Below are 21,400 nucleotides of genomic sequence, written 5' to 3' on the forward strand. Positions count from 1 at the left end.
AAGATCACTGCTCAAGCAAAAAAATAAAGCGACAAAACAAACGCACCTACTACGGTATCGCATTAACGGGAGACCTATTATTAAAAAACTATCACCAACGAAGTGAAGTTGACTGCATTTACAGTAGGAAACGTCAATACATAGGAAAAAATGCATTTCTAGGTTATTCTGGAAACATCAATCGAATGAACAGGAGTGAACATTATTTGAATTTAAGTTTAAAGTTCTATAAATTTTATCTGCGAGCATTAGTGTTGAGAATAGAACTTTTCGAATCCATAGATCAGGAATTGAGTTGGATTGTCCAGGCTGTTATGGACATTCAACGTCAGTTTATGGACCTGGAAAGATAAAAAACTATTATTGAAATTTTGCTGAAAAACGGTGAAATTCATAGAAATTAATACAAAACAAACAATTAATACGATTATGAAAAAAAATATACAGGGGTGGCATTGCGCGAGAAAATTCAAACTCAAATCGAATTGGTTTTAGTATTATGTATCTTTTTCAAGTTCATATTTTCGGTGTACTAGATTTAGAGAAAAATTTGTCTCGTAGAAAAATGTAAAATTTTTGGGTTCGTGAACAAAGCTGGTCAAAGGCATATCAAAATGGTCGAAACGAACAAAAATCACTCGTTTCGAAATTCGCAATGTCACCCCAGGTTCAGTTGGTTTTAGAACAGGAAGATTCCCGATCTGGGTAAAGCTTACGAGTACAAGTTCGACTCAGTGAATCCTTGTTTTTTAAGGCACGATAAAGAATATGAAGTCCTTTTGCATCCAGCATTTTGGCTGATCTTTCACTACTTCAAGATGGTGTATCGTATACTTTTTGCTGAGATTTCTGTGCAATGCGCTCGCGAAATACCGTTCTGAATAATATTTCGGACGCTTAAGGCATATGATGCAGAAAACAGATCTAAACTTTATGCACAGGTATTATTTGGTTGATATTTTCAATATATTAGTTCAATATGCATTTAAGCTTTCTACTTTGGTACCTATTTGATTTAAAACATAAAAAAATCACCGAATAAAATGCTTTTCAAATGAAGCGAATAAGAATCAAACTTCGGACACTAAATCAAATTTCGGACAGATTGAATTCAAATTTCGGACACTTTATTTTGTAATTTTTTGAACGAAAATTACATTACACTTGATTATATTTTATAGTCAACTGCGAAACACTTACCAAGCAATCACAGTAAACTGTTAACGATGATGAGAAGTGATGAAACACGGGAGAAATTTAAATATTTATGAACGGGTAAATTCTACGCGCTCACGCTAGGCAAACGTCAAACACAAACGATAATAAGTAGTGTTGTAAGATTTTTGCCGATTATGTGAAAATTCAAATGTAGTTCTCATATGAAAAGATAGTGAAACCAAAGGATTACTCTAAAGAAGCAATTGTGATATTAGTTTTATAGTTATGTCGTCAGTGCATTGAGCATTTCAAGATATTAGAACAAAGTGTCCGAAATATGATTCAGAACGGTCAGAAACAGGAGAGAGAGAGAGAGAGAGAGAGAGAGAGCCAATTTCGTGAAAACTGGTACTTTCGTTCCTCATCGCAACATATCGGACTCGTATTTATTTATTTCTTTTATTAGGGTGCACATTTCCATTTTAGGGTGGGCCGGAAAATCAGCCTTTTCCCCTTTTTCCCAAAAATGACTTTTTTCAAAAAAAAATCGTTACTTTTGAACTACGAAACCGATTCAGATCAGCATATCAAGTTAAAGCCGATAAGCTAGTTCCCAAAATTATTACGCTTGCCAATAAAATTGATTCTGTTTTCGGAATTATTGATTTTATTTGTATTTTTTTGTTTTCATAGCCTCGGGACCAAAGGCGCCATATTTCTAAGTATTTTTTCTTGAAAGCTGAGTTGTTTTTACATAACATATCCAGAAATCAGAGAGGTGATTTTTCCCGCTTTCGAGTTATGATTTTTCAAAGCTAACCGATTGTTCGAAGAATAATTTTTCATCTTTTTTTCAAGAATTTCCACTACAAAAATTCTTAGCTTTTTAACTACTTGACCTATTCAGATAATTGACATATTTAATTGAAGCCAACGAGCTAGTCTTCTTTAAAAAACATTTGCGAAAAAATGGATTCTATTTGTTACGTGTTATATAGAACAGGAAGTCTGAATTAGTAGAAAAAAAGCGTTACGTAATATTTCAACGACCCCTAGTTACAAAATTCGAATTTTTCTTGTATCATGTCTGTGTATTCATAAATCATGTAGAACATGGGTGGCCAAAGAGTAGTCCGCGGTCTACCGGTTGCTCGCGTAGCTATTCCTAGGCGCTCGCCACCTGATCTAGGGTAGGTGTTTCTTTCAAATGCAACGAGTTTTTTATCCTTCTACTTATTGCCGTGATTGTTTTATAATGTGTTTCTATTGAATGAGAGGAGTTATTTCTCCATGTAAGTTTTTTATTCAGATTGTTATTTATTTGATTTTCACACATCCAGTTGTTCGACCATATCTACCATAGCTACCAAACCAAAAAAAATCACTAGGACTGTTAAAAACTGTTTATTTCGTAATATGCCATCATATCTAAAATAACAAATTGGAAATACTGAAAATAATTCTACATCTGGCGCAAGGTTTCGAAAAACATTTTAAAAAAATATTTGTGAAACTTCGCCTTAGAAACTTTTAATTACGGAATTATTGAAACTCTGTTATTTATAATAAGAAAATTTGATAAATAATGTGAAAAAAATTACAGGAAATATAGTCATGAATATAACAGTAGTGATGAATGGCAATTCAGACTATTCCAAAATTTAAGATTAATAACTTGCTTTTATCTTTATAATTCATTATATTCAAACGTATGTTAGTGATAGCGTATACTTATTTTATATTCCCTGGATATTTTCATAGATAATTTTACCCATGGTCCGTACGCAAATTCGAGATATTGCCCATCAGTGTAACGTTTTATGATAGTTTCGTTCACATCTATGCTTAGTTTGTCATTTGTCATCAAACTCTCTATTCAAGTCATACCTAAGCAAAGCAGCAGAAATTATGAAACTATAGACAATATTGGTCGTTAAATGCTGTTTAAAGTCAATTAGAAAACGTTTATGCGACATCATGGTGCGTTGGAAACGTTTATTCAACCAAATTGTGATTTGTTTAGCTCTACTCAAACTACACAATCAAAGAAGATTATCTTTGTTTATCTGCATTTGTTTCTTTTAACATTTTTTTATAAATAGAATCCGCTTTTTAGCACATTGACAGCCAATTTCTAGAATCTTCTACAGCTACTAGATACAATTTGTTCAATTTTTGATGAGCTATTGAAAAAATCAACAAAATTTCCAAGATTCGAACTTATGACTCACGATGATCCTTCATCGAACCATTTGTTCCGTTAGACAGCCCAAAACTGTAATGCCAGTCAGTTAAACATGAACTTAAAAAGCAAATGCCCATTGCATTAGTCCGTCATGCGTTGTACAAAAGCTGCTTTGCAGTTGAAGAAACGTTTCCAAAAAGTGTATTTGACATCATATAAAGTGAGTGAACAATAGCTTCAATTTGGTTTGAATAATTTCTTAGTATTGCTCAGCATATCATCTTATTAAGCACTCAATGCTTTTGTTCGATGATTATTCAACTGACTAGTTTTCAAAACAACAAATGTTTGTTTCTTGGGTAATACATAACTTAACAATTACGTAGGAAGTCGATGACACAACTCTAGAGTTTTGTAAACAAATAACTGTCCCTAAGATCCAGATCTAGATAATACGGTACCAAGGGAAGTAATTCAAACGAGTAATTTTATTATTATTGCGATTGACTGATAGCGAAGTACATTATCTCTATGAAAAATGAGTATTTCCCCTCCATTTTTATTCAATCTTCAATAGTACTAACAATGCCATATTGTTTCCGCTAATGATAGTTCTTATACCTCGAGGTAATTGAGAAATATCTGAGTTTATTTTTCATGAAAAAAAATCCTTCAAACATTCTTCGATATTTAACAATATGGCTTTGAGAAGAATAATGGTTTACTTATCATTATCATTTAGTAACCGATAATTATTTTCTTTTTTAAATATGTTTCCCTTTAGTTTAAACTTTATTTCGTATTGAATTCAGTTTCGCATTGAATTCATTTTCTAATAATTCGTTATTACAGTCAACGTTGGTAGACCGCAACGTGACATTTGAACAATTAGTCGCCCTCAATGAACAAAAGTTTGACCACCCCTGATGTTTTGTAAACAAATTACTGTCGCTAGGATCCAGATCTAGATAACACGGTACCAAGGGAAGTAATTCAAACGGGTAATTTTATTATTATTGCGATTTACTGATAGCGAAGTACATTGTCTCTATGAAAAATGAGTATATCCTTTCCATTTTCTATTCAATCTTCAATGGTACTAACAATGCCATATTATTTCCGCTAATGATAGTTCTTATACCTCGAGGTAAATGAGAAATATCTGGGTTTATTTTTCATGAAAAAAAAAACCTTCAACATTCTCCGATATTTAATAATATGGCTTTGAACAGAATAATGTTTTACTTTATTCTTTAGTCGTTTAATAACCGATAATTATTTTCGTTTTTAAATATGTTTCTCTTTAGTTTAAACTTTATTTCGTATTGAATTCAGTTTCGCATTGAATTCATTTTGTAATAATTCGTTATTACAGTCAACGTTGGTAGACCGCAACGTGACATTTGAACAATTAGTCGCCCTCAATAGACAAAAGTTTGACCATCCCTGATGTAGAACATACTGAAGAACGAAATATGAACAACTCTTATTTTTTTAATTTATCATCAGTCATTCATACAGCAATCGCCGACAAATAACGTCCGGCATCTGCAGCAATTTAAAAAAAAAAAGTCGATTTTCACTGGTTTCAATTTACCCCAGGGTTGAAAAAAACATGGTGTGAGTTAAAATGCTTAGAGCTATACGGAAAAAGATTTTTCAATTTACTTTTCAAACCCACTACACTTGATTATCCCTATTTGATTACTTGACGTTCGGTTCTGGCAATATTTTTGAAAAAATCATTGTTTTCGAACCGATTGAGTGAGCACGAAAATGCTCGCTTTAATTTCACGGAACAAGGAAAAGTAAACAAAGGCGCGGAATGCGTTAAAGCATTCCAATATTCTGGTAATGGCTGTCATGAGGTGGGTGTGCTCCCGTGGCCGAGTGGTTAGCGTCCCACACTATCATACCGAGGGTTCGGGTTCGATTCCCGTTCTGGCCGGAGGATTTTTCGTCAAAGAAAATTGCACTATGGTCACGCGTATTCTAGAGCTTGCCACTACAGAGTATATTCAAGTCGTGTTATTCGGTATAGAAATCTCAACCAAGTACTACTAATAAAAATGACGCAAGTAATGCTTTATCACATCAATCCATTTTTAGCCGAATTTCAACTGGCCTTGGTGTACTGTATATAAATAAAAACGGAAAGATAAATATGTTGCTAAGCGCAAAACTCGGGAAAAGAATGGTCCGATTGGAGCTGCCTTTATTTTGTTGTATTCGTCTCCGCCCGTATTAATGTTATGCAGTCTTCAGAAAACAAACACAGCGCTGCGCTTGATTTAATTTTCATCAGCGCGCGCTCAAAGAAAACTCGTATTCTCTCTCGGTGCGAAGAGCACAAAATTCATAAGCATGACAACGCAAAATGTACCTAGCGCAGAACTCAGATACTCAACATTTCTTCTCACTTGTGTGATACGCGTCTCATTCTATACACACACAAACACATGCATATCAAATTCTGGCGCCCGCTTTGTCTTCGTTCGCTCTAAGCAAAGCATAAAAACAACAGCGCGCCCCCATTTGAACCGTATACGCTTGTGTGATGAAAAATACCTCAACAGAGAGCAATCCAGATTCAAGCGCGCAGTATAGAAATACGGCGCAATCACGGTGCAAATTTCAGCGTAGAACTCAGCTTAAAACTGGGCGTAAGAACGGCGCTGACAACCAAACATTTCATCTGTGTTTCAGAGCGTGCTCATTCACCAGAGCGCATGTGTGCACAAAGAGTGGGAGCTCAACTGGGTACAAAAATCTTGGTGCGCATCAGCACCGAGTTGCATTCTGAAGACTGATTTTATGGTGAGAAAGAGTTTTGAAATTTTCAAAATGTTTTGAGAGAAAGTTTGAAAAAAAAATTCCCATATGTTCCACAATAACATTGTTGATCCAATTGGATTTCGCGTTTGCAGAATTAAGCTTCGTGTTCCGTTCGTGTAAAGCGAAAATCAGATGTAAAATCAAAATTATGAATGAAAATTTACTCTTATGCATCAAACATGCATTTTATGTAACGGAGAAACATGTTATTTGCAAGTGAATCAAGAAACTTGAGCGGAAATTATGTCTAAAGATAATTTTATATGACAGTGGTGAATTTTGGTAGATGTAGTAGGGAATTTATAGTAAATGGAAATTGTAAAGAACCAAACGGAAATTGCACAGATCAATCAATGGGGATCAATGAGATTGAACCCACGAACGTTCGCTCGGTAAGAAAACGTGAATGTTCAAAAGAATTCAAAAAATAATTTTGGGCGGGACGAAGTTCATCGGGTCAGCTAGTTTTCTAATAGGAATATACCAACAAAGAAATATCGGAGGGGAGAGGAGTTTCCAAATATTAAAGTTTTCAATATTAGAATCAATTTTTGAGTAACAGTGTATTTGAAATGTTATTTTATCTAAATATATCATTAATTTCCCAAACACTTTTTGAAACACCATATTTAAATCAGACATTTTGACACAACCCTCTTCCTTGTGTACCATTTAAACCATGAAACAAATCGCAATGTTTCTAGAGAAGACATCTCTGTACAGCAATATTCATTTGTGTTTGTGTAGCTCAATTTATGCTTTTGTGGGCGTGATATATAATTGGATTAACAAGGACAGTAGACTCTTATGAACGATGAAACTTTAGCAATGTATTAAATCGAGTGTGTGTACAAAAATGAGCCAAAACATATCGTCAATTGTCGTTTATTCTCATACTCATCATTACTATTTTTCCCAATATGCAAACAACACACATGCTTAGCCAATTCAATCTAATTGTTTGACTTTTTTCTCTTTTTCTCTTTCTCAATTTCTCGTTGAAAAAAAAATCGAATCCTCCTCCATTTGTGCACGAAATTCCGACGGAATGAATGATCCACTGACTGAAATCCCTAACCATGCTTCGAATCACCAAAATTAACTACTGCTACTACTACTTTTACCACTACTACCATCGACTACTCTACTACTACCACTACCACCACTACTACTACTACCACCATCATCATCACTACAATCCACCATCTCAATCTCAGCGTCCGCCGAGCTTGTAGACGCTTCGGCCGGGGTCGTAGCAAGTGCGTACTCGGACTCACGCTCCCGTATTTCGATGGTGCAGTATTTGGAGCCTCTGTCACGACCCACCAAGGCACCAAGTATGTTGAATCAAATTTATTCTTTGTCGCTTTTCGAAAAAAAAACCACCACCAGAAAAAATAACGCTCAATTCATGACTGTCTTTCCCTGAGAACTATAAAACTTGTTGTTTGTCACTTTTGTCTAATATACGAACACCGTTTGTTGTACCTATCGTTGTGTCGTGTCTAAACATTCTGACAGCACCATGACACCTGTAAACCCTTCCACAGAACGTGGGGTTTACGTGCAACTATCGATGTTTGGCACGGCCGCGAGTTGTAATTGCCGGTTTCGAAAATTCACTCACGCAAAAATAATGTTTTTGTTTTTATTTTCTATGTTTTGAGTTTTAGCGTAGCCGCTTTGTAGAATTGCTAATTTGTCTGTAGTTTAGAGTAGTCAACCAAGCAAATGAACCAAGCTGTTCTGTAGTAGATTGTTGAAGCATGAAATCTCATAAATAAAGTAATCGGGTAGAAATGCCAAGCGCATAAACCGATTAATTGATCAATTTAAGAGCAGAAAAACACAATAAAATCCCACACTTAACAGCGTGTCATAAGAAAAGCGGAGGGTAAATAAAAACACTTCAATTCCAACTATTCGGCGCCAGGCGGGCGACATCCGGTCGTAAAAGTAGCTCACGGAATATTATGTTTCACTTTCTTGTTTTGTACAACCCGGCCTGACGTCGGCCCGATATTTACATCCGGTGTATTTGCTATACGACATTCCCGACACCAAGTTGATGGTGAGATTATTGTTTCTCGCCATCAGGAAAGTGAAGAAACTGGGTCATATCGCAGAATAATAAAGATAAACTATACCCACTTATTTTAGTTTATATTAGGGCCAGATACTTAGTAAAAAACGATATCAAATCGCTGTTTAAAGTGTCGCCTTTCATCTTAATTAGCCACCCTGTGTGCTGTGTGCGTTGACATTGCTTTATCTTTTCTCATCGGCATCATGTTCGTTGTCGTTAGTCCGGGCTTAAAATAAACCCACAATCCCGCTGGCGATGACAGCAAACCGACGTGTAACATGTTCCACTTACGCTCTGTCTCCTCTGTCTAATCTTTCCCGCCCACAGAATGCGATCAAACGTTCGTGTCCCGGTCCGGTGGTCCCTCGAACGGAACCTTCAACGCGCCGCTGCTCACCAATCCGACGAACCACTCACGCCAGTGTTTGTACATCTTCCTAGCAGGTCCCGGTCAGCGAGTGGACGTCTCCTTTACGTCGTTCAGCCTAAGAGGATCGCCCCCGGAGTGAGTATCAGTTTGCTTCAATTCTCATTATGAACAAAAAAAATACGCTATACACTCACGAAGAATATTAAATTAAAAGGATCAAATCAAATCACACGTTTGAAGTAACTAAGTTGACATTGTACACCATATATGAATATCCAAGCTATCACCTAGAGTTTGTAGTTTGGAGGCAAATATATTTAAACAATTTCACCGTATTTGCATAGTTTTCACACAATAAAAAAACACCATTCACCACAATCAGCAATGGTAATCATACCTAAAAACAGTCAAATAAATATATTTTACCCAGCGAAGCTGACCGGAAACATCCACACTATGACGGACGTGTTTTTCAAGCTAAACAAAATGTGCGATACAATAAATTGATCACCTCAATGTTGTCCACACCCATCCAGTAGAAAAGTTGACGCGTGCGTTACCAGATCGATGTAGCAAATTTTTGTGCAACATTATCACATTTCATATCTATATAAATATACGTATATCTGTCGTTTATCATCAACACGCCAGCTCACAACCAACCAATCAACCCACCCACTCACACTCACCGAATTCACCATAGTTTACAATTCACAATTCAAGCTGGAAGTAGAAGCTTGAAAATATGTTCAATGAATACAATCCATAATAATTAATTTTTCAGCGGAACTTTGGCGCATATCGGAGGAGAAAGGCTACTAAAGGATAATTTAAGTTGTTTTTTTTTATTTTTAAATATAAATTAACAAAACTGAAATAGAATCAAACAAATCACTGCGAGTTAAAATACAAAGTTTAATATTTTCACTGAAACAATATTTGTCACATTTTGGTACGTAATTCTTGTAAGCGCTGTTAGTTCTCGATACATTGCCCACCTTCGTTATATACATCTTGTCTATCTGACAGTAAGTTAGATGCGATTGCAACCAAGGCGCCTCTATATATACCAGGTGAAACAATCATATGAAATGCACTTTGGAATTACCGTCGGTATTGTTTACAAACAGCATCAGAACACTGCCGGCGGCTCTCTACAAACTGCTACGACGCTTATTCGAACGATACCTACTATGTTCGGCTTTCGCGAATTTATGTGAAAAAAGGGATGATTTTGTAGAATTTCATTCTCATTCCCACTACTCTCGCGTGTGAAAATGACGTATCCTAGCAATAACAAAACAAATAACCCCCGCCTCACAAACCGTAATCACCTTCTTATTGAAGTGATGATGTTGCTTCACCTGTTATACATTAATATAATCGCCTTGATTACAACTATAAGTGTGTATGTGTCTGTTAACTGCAATAGAACTTTTGCTACACATACATGCAAACCGTCTGTTGGGCACACAATGCATGTTTACATTCGATGTTTCGTTGCAGAAACATTGAGCGACGTTGAAATCTTTTTTTTTTTGTAGAAAATATCCCCTCATTTGATAAATAAGAAAATTCTACAATATCTGACAGATAACTGCAATAATGTGATCTTTGCCTGCCTGGGACGTGTGCAGTTCTCGCAAACGTGATCGATCGTGGCGGGGATAATTGCCTCCTTGTAGTTTCCATAAATTAGTACACTGATGGGGTTTCTTTATTTTATTGAAAACATGTACAACCCCTCTACAGGGCTTCCAGGGATCAGGAAATCATGACTGGGGGTTGATTGATATTTTAGGCTGAATGTGTTTCAGATTTCAGCATAATCAACCACTGTTTTTGGCGGAACTAATCATCGATTAACGACGGTCTTTGTTGAAATTTTCCTAATCTTATACGAGCAAACAGGATACATAAACCAGAACCGACGCCTTGAAATTTGTGTATGCGTCCAAGCTCTTGAATACCTTGGAACATACCCGGGTATACAGGCTCCCTCGATTTATAAGATACTCTACAAGATCGAAATAAATCACTCATTCTACTTCCATTGATATGGCTCATAGGCATAACAAAATTTACTATTTTTTTTCGCATACCTAGCTTTCACGCTAACAGTAAATATGTTCTGTAAAAACACATACGTTCGTATGTTATGAGTATAGAGTAACGCGTAATTGTTGTTACTGTGACACTGGAATGATAATTCAAACAAAATTTACTCTTGCCGATTCATGTTCACCCTAGGCAGCTGTTTTCTTTGCCTGGCCAATGGACTACTAAGAGTGTTCATACACTGTTTGACCGAAGACAAATATTTGACTCTTTTTGACAGATAAAATTTGATCAACGTGTACTGATCAAATATATACGCCACAAAACACGACAAGCAAATATTCAGTTATTGAAAGCCTAAAATATTTATTTTCGGTCGGTTCTGTGAACCTGTCGGTGCATGGTTAGGTTACCTTAAATATTACAGTAAAATTATTTCCATGTTCGATGTTTGATATTGTTTGCCACTGTTGATATTCGAGGATTGGTAAACAAAATAGTGTTTGGACAAATCCCAAACCAAACTTTATCTGTCAAACTGTGTCAAATGTTTGACCTACGAATAAACAGTGTATGGCCACCTCAATACATATGCACATTGCAAGTGTCGTATGAGCATGCTGATGTAACTAGTATTGTCCAATTTTTTTCCATATATTTCAGCCGTTTGTCATTTTATACAAATAATCGGCTCAATACGATTAATAACCAGATTATCTATTATTGGAAAAAGAAGTATTTTCAACGTTTGAAAAAAGAAGGGGGTTATATCTATGATAAAGGACAGAGTTGACGTAGGACTACCGTTTTTTTTTTTAGAAATTATTTATTAGTGTTGAATAAATTATTGACGGCGCCTCCAGCCGATCATTTTGAACACTGTGTGGCTGTTGCAAGACAAATAGTTTCTCATCAGAAAACTATGACTCCTGACCTGCGTGCCGCGAAAGTATCAGTTTGGTTCTGTCTAGCCTCTTCTTCGCTGTAGCCTTCGTTACCCCGTGAACCTTGCGTTTCTTGTACGGCTTGTATTCCTGCTTCTTCGTCATGATGGTGTGGGCAGTTCCGATTGACACATTCAGGTCAGCTGCATCGGGCGGATCGAGCGGTTCATTTTTCGACGAAACCGCTCTTTCACCTCATGGGTTCTGGAGTCCTTGCTGAACGCGGCAGCTCGGATCTCGCATAAATAAAATATCGCTTCACCCCATGGGGTTTCAACCGCCGGAATATGTCGCTGGGTCACTCACCTCTCGCAAACAGCTTTATGCGGTAAACAAACAACAAATGACAGCAAGTCGACACCGTGTGCGTCGGTTAGTCTATACTCGTATATAATGCTAAAGTTGACACCAATACCAATACACAAAATGCACATGGTGCGCACCTACACAACGATGGAAACTTGTATTCGAACATGTTGAACACCCTGTATTTGCAATGTCCGATTTCTCGGGCTCCTTGCTTTTGAAGTCTGTTTTGTGGAAAAAATATATACTAAAGCATACTTTTTCTAGCAGTTTTCTAGTTTCTAATCTGAATTTAAAGATGCTCACTAATATTTCGATGATTAATCGACTAAAGTATGCAAAAACTTGTTTCATAATGCCTCTTCCCTGTACCAATAATACCATGTACCATGTAATAGTGTTCCTGGAGTTTTGTTACAAGCGTACCTATTATGGTAATAAATGGTGTTACATGGAAAACGTATCAATAGCAGTCAAATAGTACGTCGGTAATATTTTTCTGAATAAAACAATCACTCTGAATATTCTTCCCTATCAAAATATAAAAGCAGTTTTTTCATTCAAAACAAAATATCTGTTCCTGAAAATATATGCAGGGAAACTTCGATATAACGTACATGTAGTACGTAGTGTAATGGAATAAATTTTTGATTTTTTTTTTCAGAACCATAAATTATCTGCATTTTTATACTAAAACATGTTTTTGTAACTAAAATTTTCAAAAATCAGGAAGAATGAAAATTAAAATCAGGAAGGAATAAGGATAGTTGATATTGGGTTGTCCGGAAAGTTTGTGCCGATTTTTGGAAAGCATAATTATCCTTTTCATAGACAGACATACATTTATTCAATGTTTTATGCACAGTTTCGTTCCGCAATCTCTTGTCGTAAAATAATCATGTTCTGGGAGGATTTAATTTTTAAGATGTATGAATCTTAAAAATTTAATCCTCCCAGAACATAATTATTTTCTCATCGAAATCTGTTCAATGTATTTTTATGCTATCCATAGAGCCCAAGTTTATTTCCCTTGAGAGAACTTTGCAGATACTTAAACCTATGATAATCTAAAGGTTAGTTATGATGGATAGGTAATAAACTAAAATAGAGTATGCATTATCTTAGTGCGGTTCGGATGGCTTTTTATGTAGACTTATGACAGTTGTCATTTTCAACCAGGAAAATTTGGGCAGGAATCCCAGTATATTTATAACTGTTGATTTTTATGCTGATGGAGTGAAAAGTACCAAAATCAAAATAATTTCAGTGAATTCAAGCAAAATCAAGTTTTTGTCTGGATATCAGAGAACGTGCCAAACAGTCTGGGATATCCTGAAAAATCAGGAAGGCTGGCATCTCTGCTGCTGGGCGTTCTAAAACCCTATGGTACGCATTTGCACCACTAGACCGCGTGAAAACGTGGGGTTCTCGTATTCCCATAATTGGAACATTGCAGCTTTTGTATGCTACGATAATTGGTAATAGATGTAAAATTGTACCAGTTGTTAAAATAAAAAAAACAAGTTAATACAAGGTATTATTGGTTAGAACAAAATCATGTAAATTTTTCGAATCAAGAACGTTGTATTTCATGCGTCTACAATGTATTTGCAACAAAACATCCGCTATCTTTACATATGAAAGAAAGTTTTTCCCACGTTCGTATAACTCATCATCACGGGAGAACGGCTGATCAGATCTACGTCGTACATATATTTTGTGAATTTGTCTTCACCCAAATGAGAATGATAGAGTACTTTGGAAAACATTTGAGATGATTGGAAAAATTCGAAAAAAAAATGACTATGCATCCTTATATATGAGAAGGATATTTAAAATAAAAAAGGAAAAATCCGAAAATAAGAGGTACGCATATGTATGTTTCGCTGTGAAAATCATCATTTAGATCAATTTTACAGATCTGAACGATAACATACAAACTCTCTTGAAGTATATTCGATATTTTCACCAACCAAAATATTCTCTAGAAATACATTATATGGCAGAACAACGTTTGCCGGGTGAACTAGTACAGTATGAAAATCGCATTATTTTGATCCCATAATCCTTAGCTGAAAACTAAGAAGCAAGCATCGATGGGAAACACTTTTCTCAAACTATATTTTTGCACAAAAGAAATATGTTTAGCATGGAATCATGTACCGAAATCGACAAAGAAGAGGTCACTCATGATTGAAAAACATATTAGGGACATAAAAAATAAGACATGTTTTTTTTTAACCCTCAACTAACCCCCACACCAGAAAGCTCGAATAGAGAGCCCCCTGGTAGTGGACTCTTGCTAACAGACAACAAACATAAGAAGAGATAGCGGAGACATGAGAAAACAAAACATGTGAAATCCCAGTGGAACATTAGAGTTCCTTTGAAGGGATCCACCATATTATACAACATTAGAACGACGCAGGAAAAAGAAAAATGACGGAAAATATTATTAACCAAAGCATACATATACATAAGATGGTCGGCACATTTACAGAATATATTGATTTATGTGGATCGTTATATACTGTTTCAGCTTATTTTTAAAAATATGTTTATTGCTTATTGCTTTCAGATTATTGGGAAGCACGTTGAATTTTAATGGACCGTAACTTTTTATGCGCGTGAGTCCCAATTTCGTAAAAGCTCTGGTTCTCATTAAGTCATTTGCATTTCTCGTATTCAGAAGGTTTATTCGAGTAGGGGATGTGATATTATGGTGAAAATTACGGTTATGCAAAATATTATGAACAAACATGATACTTTGAATATCACATAGGCCTGAATTAGGAATAATTCTATTTTGTATAGTATGTAGTGTAAAGCGCAACTGTCGGATATAAGTGAGGAAGATTGAAAACTACTTTCACACATCTATTTTGCAGCGTTTGAATTTTTTTCAATTTTGATTTGGCAGCATGACCCCAGACTACAATTAAGTATTGGAACAATGCTCTTTTTGGTATGAAACAGCGTACTCTTTTCATGAGACCACATAAACTTGCAACTTTACTCGATACATGTTTAATGTGAGTATCCCAGGAAAGGGCAGAATCTAAATACAATCCTAAGTATTTGAAAGAGAAGACTTTTTTTCAGGATTCCCACACATGGATCACGGTGTTGAGGTATTTTTTTTCGTGGCGAATGGAAGACCATATACTTTGTTTTAGTGAGGTTAATGGTTAGATAATTGCCACTGAAGTATTCCATGAGATTTACTATATCTGATTCCATGTCCGCTACAATAGTTTGAATATCAGGACTCGGATAGAATAACGCCGAATCGTCTGCAAAAAGTCTTGGTATTCCGTGGAACGTTAAATTACCAAGATCATTGATAAAAATCAAGAAGAGTAGAGGACCTATGTTGCTTCCTTGAGGAACTCCTATATCAATCGGACGTAAGCTACTACGAACACCGTTAATTACTACAAATTGTTTTCGATCGGACAGGTAACTTTTTATCAGATCGTTGGCAACTCCTCTTATCCCATATCGATCAAGCTTTTTCAGTAAAATTTCGTGATTAAGAGTGTCGAAAGCTTTCTTAAGATCGATAAATAAGCCTCCTACGAACCTTTTTTGATCAAATTCGCAGATCAATTCGTCGACGAGCTCTGTAATAGCGGTCATTGTGCCACAACCTTCCCGGAAACCATACTGATATTGGTATATAACATTGTTGGCACTCAAGAAGTCGGTAAGTCTACAGGTCAAGAGTTTTTCCAAGATTTTGTTGAGAACAGATAATGTTGAAATTGGTCGATAGTTTCATAATTTGAATTAATTTTCCTATCATCAACTCTTAATTCAATTTGCTCACAAGGCTTAGAGCGACCAAAGATTACATTTAATTTTTTCCATACATTGAGATGATTAGAACCACTGAGCATAGTTTCATAGTATTCCTTTTTACATCGTTTCTTCATATTTGTTACTTTTTTGGATACATGAACTAACATATCTCTAGCGCGTACATCATTGGGACTGTTTTTCACTTTTTCGAGATAATTATTTTTGATTTGAATCAACTTCCAAAGTCCATAAGTCATCCATGGACATTGATCCCTCTTTATTTTGACAAGTTTAGTCAAGGTTCTGGTACAGCTTATTAACAGGTTGTTATAGGTTGTAGTAAGAGAAGCTAAAGTAGCGTCGACATCGTCAGTAACTACAAAATCATTCGAAAATATTGATAAATAATTTTCAAGTTTAACATGATCAACAATGTTCACTCTCAGTTCTTTGTGGCTCTTATCATTAATCATAGGAAGAGAGGAAATGATAGGAAGATGGTCGCTAATATCATTAAAAATAGTGTGATTTTGTAGATTTTCAGCAAGGTTGATCGGACATATAAAATGGTCTAAAATGTTATTACTTGCTGGACGAGTTGGAATTGTATTTGTACATACATAACCATAAGATTGTAATAGGTTTTTGTACCGGCATACTACGTTATTGTTTATCAGATTAATTGGAATATTGAAATCTCCAAGAATTAAAAATGGTTTCGATGGAGTAGCAGTTGATAACCAGCCTTCTAAAATATTCTGAAATTCGTTGTAATCAAACGAGGGAGGACGATAAACACTAGCAACTGTATAAAGTTGACCTTTAAGTTTTAGTTCTAAGTGGATATAGTGCAAACCGTCAACTGTTTGAGTATCTATCAATTTGTTTTCGAATGAACTATTTACAAAAACTGCTAAACCACCAGTAGGATTATCACGACACGAGAAGAAAGCGCGATAGCCAGGAATATTGTAAATGTGACTAATCTCCTTCTTTATCCAGGTTTCACCAATAGCAATTACGTCGATACCAAGTTTACATTCATTCACAAAATAAATAATTTCGTCAAATTTCTCAATGTTATTTATCCCTCTTACGTTCCACTGAACCACATTCAAAGCTTCCTTATTAGTCGTAACACATTGTATATTGAATACATGCAAGTTGTCATGATATTTGTTCAAAATCATAGTTGGGAAAATAAAAATAAAATAATTCTACAAACTTAATTAATCAATCAGATTAATGTACATTTTTCTTCCGTTTTGGCGAAGGAGAGTGACCGGGGGTTAACTCAGAATCAGACACATCATGAGTCTTCCAGAACCGACTCATGATGCGACTAAGATCTTCTCTGGTTCTGATTAGTTCTGGCTTACAATTATCGTTTTTTTTAGCTAGAATGGCGCCACCTCTGCCCACCCAAACGTATTTTATGTTGAGTAATTCTTGAGAATCTCTAAGTTCTTTAAGCAGTTCCAGAGATAATGGGGACAGCTCATCACGCAATGTTACATTCATTACACTTCCGTTCACCATGAATCTTGAATCAATAACAGTTGATAAAATCTTTCCAAATTGTTTCTTCGTGTTAAGCACCAGTTCTTTTGATTCTCTGTCTTGAAAGACAATTCTAATAGGAATTAGAGCATTATTGCTTTTGCCATTATTAAAAACTCGCTCAGTGGAAGTGATGAGTTTATTATTATCACTTAGCCCTAAACATGAAAACAGTTTTTTAACAATCTGAGACACATTTTCATCTGAAAATTTCGGAATACCCCAGACGACAACGTTATTACCTACTGCAGCTTTATCAGATTTATCAACATTAGCTTCCAGTTTATGTAACATGTTTTGTAATTGATTTTGAGACTTTTTCAGCCCCTCAATTTCTTTTTTTAATTTTTCATTTTCTAGTTTGATATCTTTGAACTCAGTGACAATTTGATCAAACTTCGCAGATAAAAATTCTTGAGATTTTTCGACCGTAGTAATAACTTGTTTTACTTCAGCAGAGACTGACTGCATCTCCTTAGCGACGGAGGCTGAAATTGTTGCTTTCATCTCAGCAGCAAAAGATGACATTTGAGACTTGTTGTTATCCTGCATTGAAACAATTCGCTGGTAAATCGCAGTGCAATCTGGTGAGCACTAATAAAACTAATAAACTAATAAAAAACTCATATTACCATAATTCGTACTACAGGTCGGACTCGATTATCCGGAGTATTGATTTTTTTTCTCTCCGGATAATCGAATCCTCCGGGTAATCGAGTCAAAAAACGAATTTTCACTCAGTAAACGTAATATAATTATGGTTTGCACTTATTTATTGAACAGTTTTATCAAGGTTGACACGTTTGTATGTTTGTGGCTTTGTAACTTTGTAACTTTGTCTGTAGCGCTGTACTACATTAATGGAAATTTAACCCCTTCCTGTTGACCGATTGATCTGAAATTTGGAACACATCGTATCGAATGAAAGGGCTTGACCAGTAGAACACAATTATTTATGAAAAATGTAAATCAAAGATGGCGACCACTACAAAATGGCGGATTGCATATTTTCTCAGAACCGCTTCAATGTGGGTGTCAAATGAAATGACTTGACTGATAGAATGATGTTATTTATGAAAAATGTAAATCCAAGATGGCGGCCACTACAAAACGGCGGATTACACATTTTCTCAGAACCCCATCAATATGTATATCAAATGAAAGGTTATTTATGGAAAATGCAAATCCAAAATTGCCGCCACCACAAAATTATATTATATATATATATATATATATATATATATATATATATATATATATATATATATATATATATATATATATATATATATATATATATATATATATATATATATATATATATATATATATATATATATGTTTAGCAATTCAATACATTTATATATATATATATATATATATATATATATATATATTTCAAAACCTCATCGATATGAGTATCAAAAGAAAGTTCTCGACTATTAGAACATAGAATATAATTAAAAATCCAATTCCAAGATGACCGCAGTCCCCAAACAACTAATTACTTTTTAAATGGTTTCATTCAGCCCTGTTTGTATGATGTTTGAATGTCTGTAGGGTTGCTCCACATTAATAAAAAATTGACCCCGTTCCTGTTGACTGATTGATCTTAAATTTGGAAGACACTTTTTATTCTACTGTCATTATAAAACTTTGAATTCCATAATCTTGAAAAATTTAATTTGGTCGTCGCTAAAAAATGGCCGTCGCTGAATGAATTGGCTTGAAGAACACGAAACATAATAAACAACATAAATTCAAAAAGATCGCCTCCACTAAATGGTCGTGTATTTGTATTTTTTGCAATCCCCTCAATATCGGTATCAAATGAAATGATTCGACTAATAGAACACAGTACATCATGAAAATATTTCGAAGAAAAATAGGTAAAAAATAAACATTGGATTTCCATTATCCATGGTTAGTTGTTTCATTATATACCCCACGATTTCAATTTAGTCTCATCATTGCCCTAGGTTAATGAAGGAACAGATGTGATAACTACTAACTGCTACAGGGAAACTTCGATATAACGTACCCTCGTTATAGCGTACCCTCGATATAACGTACATTTTACCTCGATATAACGTACACATTTTCAAAGTATAAAGGAAAAAAAATTTCAATATTTTTTTTCCTGATAGAACAATGAATTGTCTGTATTGTGGTGCTAAAACAAGTTTTGTACCTTCAATCAATCCCGAAATACAGCTGGTTTAGTGAATCCGGATTCTAAATGAATCCGGAATCTACGAAGGGAAGATAATCTACGAAGGGAAACATCATGAGAAAGGCTGGCTTCGTCTTCTGATTGAAGTTGTTCATTAACTTTACTAAAACAGCAACACAATAATGTATTATAGACTACGTTTGTGAGTACTTTATTATGCTTCGATATAACGTACAATTCGATACAACGTACAATTTTGAAAGTGAAATGTACGTTATATCGAAGTTTACCTGTACTTGTCTAATTATTTTCTAGCTTTTGGTACATTAAACCGTTTCACTTAAAAAGTTACTTATTTTAAATTCTAGTTTTAGTAAATTATCTGTATCATTAGTATACTTCTCTACATTCAAACCATCCAAAAAATTATTATTTTTAAAATTTCTATTTCTTACCTAGCTTTCTTCGGAATATTTTGATGATATACTGTATTCTATTAGTCTAATCATTTCATTTGATACCAATTTCATAAATAACTGTATTCTACTAGTCTAGCCCTTTCATTTGATACCCATATCGATGGGGTCCTGAGAAAACATGAAATCTGCCATTTTGTAGTGGCCGCCATTTTGGATTTGCATTTTTCATAAATATCTGTGTTCTACTAGTCAAGCCCGTTCATTTGATACCCATATTAGCTATTCAATATGGAATAATCATGCAAATTATTCAAATTTTCCGAAAATAAAAAATAAAATACTCCGGATAATCGAGTCCGACCTGTATCACTATAAATGGTACTTCTACCCTAGCTTGATGTATTAAAAAATCGCTGATGGTGAAACTCCATAAAGGCCATTAATTTAATGGAGCCGCATTATTTGTTGAAAGAACGTGCCGAAAATAGCTTCTTGTCAAGTTTTGAATGACGCTAAAGGAAGGCTGTAAAATAAGTTCGAAGCACACGGCATAAAATCAAACCGATTCTCATAAATAACCTACTTTAGTAGCTTCCTCCCACGATTTGCGCCTCATAGTTCAACCATTGAATTGCTAAACAAACGCGCGAAGCGCTTCCCAACGGCTTACGTTAATAAATAACAAAATATGTTTAAAAAAAGCATTGAAATTACTCTCGCAAAATGTAATTAAAATGAAATGTAGCTTTCGTGGAACCTTTCGAAGCAAGCTATATTCCAAAACAGCCTCCCTCCGAACCATACATTTAGATTCAAAGCCACCACACCTTTTCTTGTGGACTGCCGCAGAGTCGGGAACCAAACTTCGTATCTCTCTCGGCTTTTACCGGCGTTCGCTCGCGCCAGTAATTTCATGCCCCGCTTAGTGTTGGCTAAATTTTCGAAAATATGATCAGCTATCGCACAGCATCCCCGCTGCTGGTGATATATTTAAATTTCCGCTCCGGTGGCATCGGATCTGTAGCGTGAAATTCCCACACAAACGACGAGCCGAGAGGGGGCGTAATCACGTACAGCGTCTTGATCGAGGTCGATGTCCGATGACAGCCGTATCTTGCTTTCCACCCTTGTTTAGCATTCAATGAACAGTTAAAAAGCGTTAAAAAAATAATTGATAATCCGTATCATTTATCATTGTGAAGCAATGAAAACACTATTCTCCAATTCTGTTCAGAAATGGTATCAGACGCATTGGATGATAATTGTCACACAATTCTTTACCGAGTCAATTTATTTTCTCCCCGACAACGACAGAACCACAATAATAACAACAGCCACAAAAACCACATTCTGCAGTCTCCCGCTGAATCTAGGGAAATTACAAACGTAAATTCGAAATAAAAAAAGACCCCTTTACCATAGCTCCGAGCTAACCACGCCAAATTTGTTTCTTTCTCTATGCACTTCAATCACCACCACTTTTTTTCGTACCATTACTACTCACT

General features: G+C 35.3%; 1 protein-coding gene across 14 annotated transcripts in view; it reads left to right on the top strand.

Annotated features, from left to right (window-relative positions):
• LOC129777193 (cubilin) overlaps positions 1-21,400 on the top strand; it is a 305,807-nt gene that overhangs the window by 233,031 nt on the left and 51,376 nt on the right. For 11 of the 14 annotated variants that reach the window (XM_055783331.1, XM_055783382.1, XM_055783374.1 and 8 more), the window contains 2 exons: positions 7,396-7,515; positions 8,592-8,769. In XM_055783331.1, coding sequence (XP_055639306.1) covers positions 7,396-7,515; positions 8,592-8,769 — 298 coding nt within the window. The remainder of the gene's footprint in view (positions 1-7,395; positions 7,516-8,591; positions 8,770-21,400) is intronic. The other 3 variants (XM_055783356.1, XM_055783421.1, XM_055783430.1) reach the window with 1 other exon arrangement.

The sequence above is a fragment of the Toxorhynchites rutilus genome, chromosome 1 (genome assembly GCF_029784135.1).
Source record: "Toxorhynchites rutilus septentrionalis strain SRP chromosome 1, ASM2978413v1, whole genome shotgun sequence".
In the NCBI taxonomy this organism is placed as follows: Eukaryota; Metazoa; Arthropoda; class Insecta; order Diptera; family Culicidae; genus Toxorhynchites; species Toxorhynchites rutilus.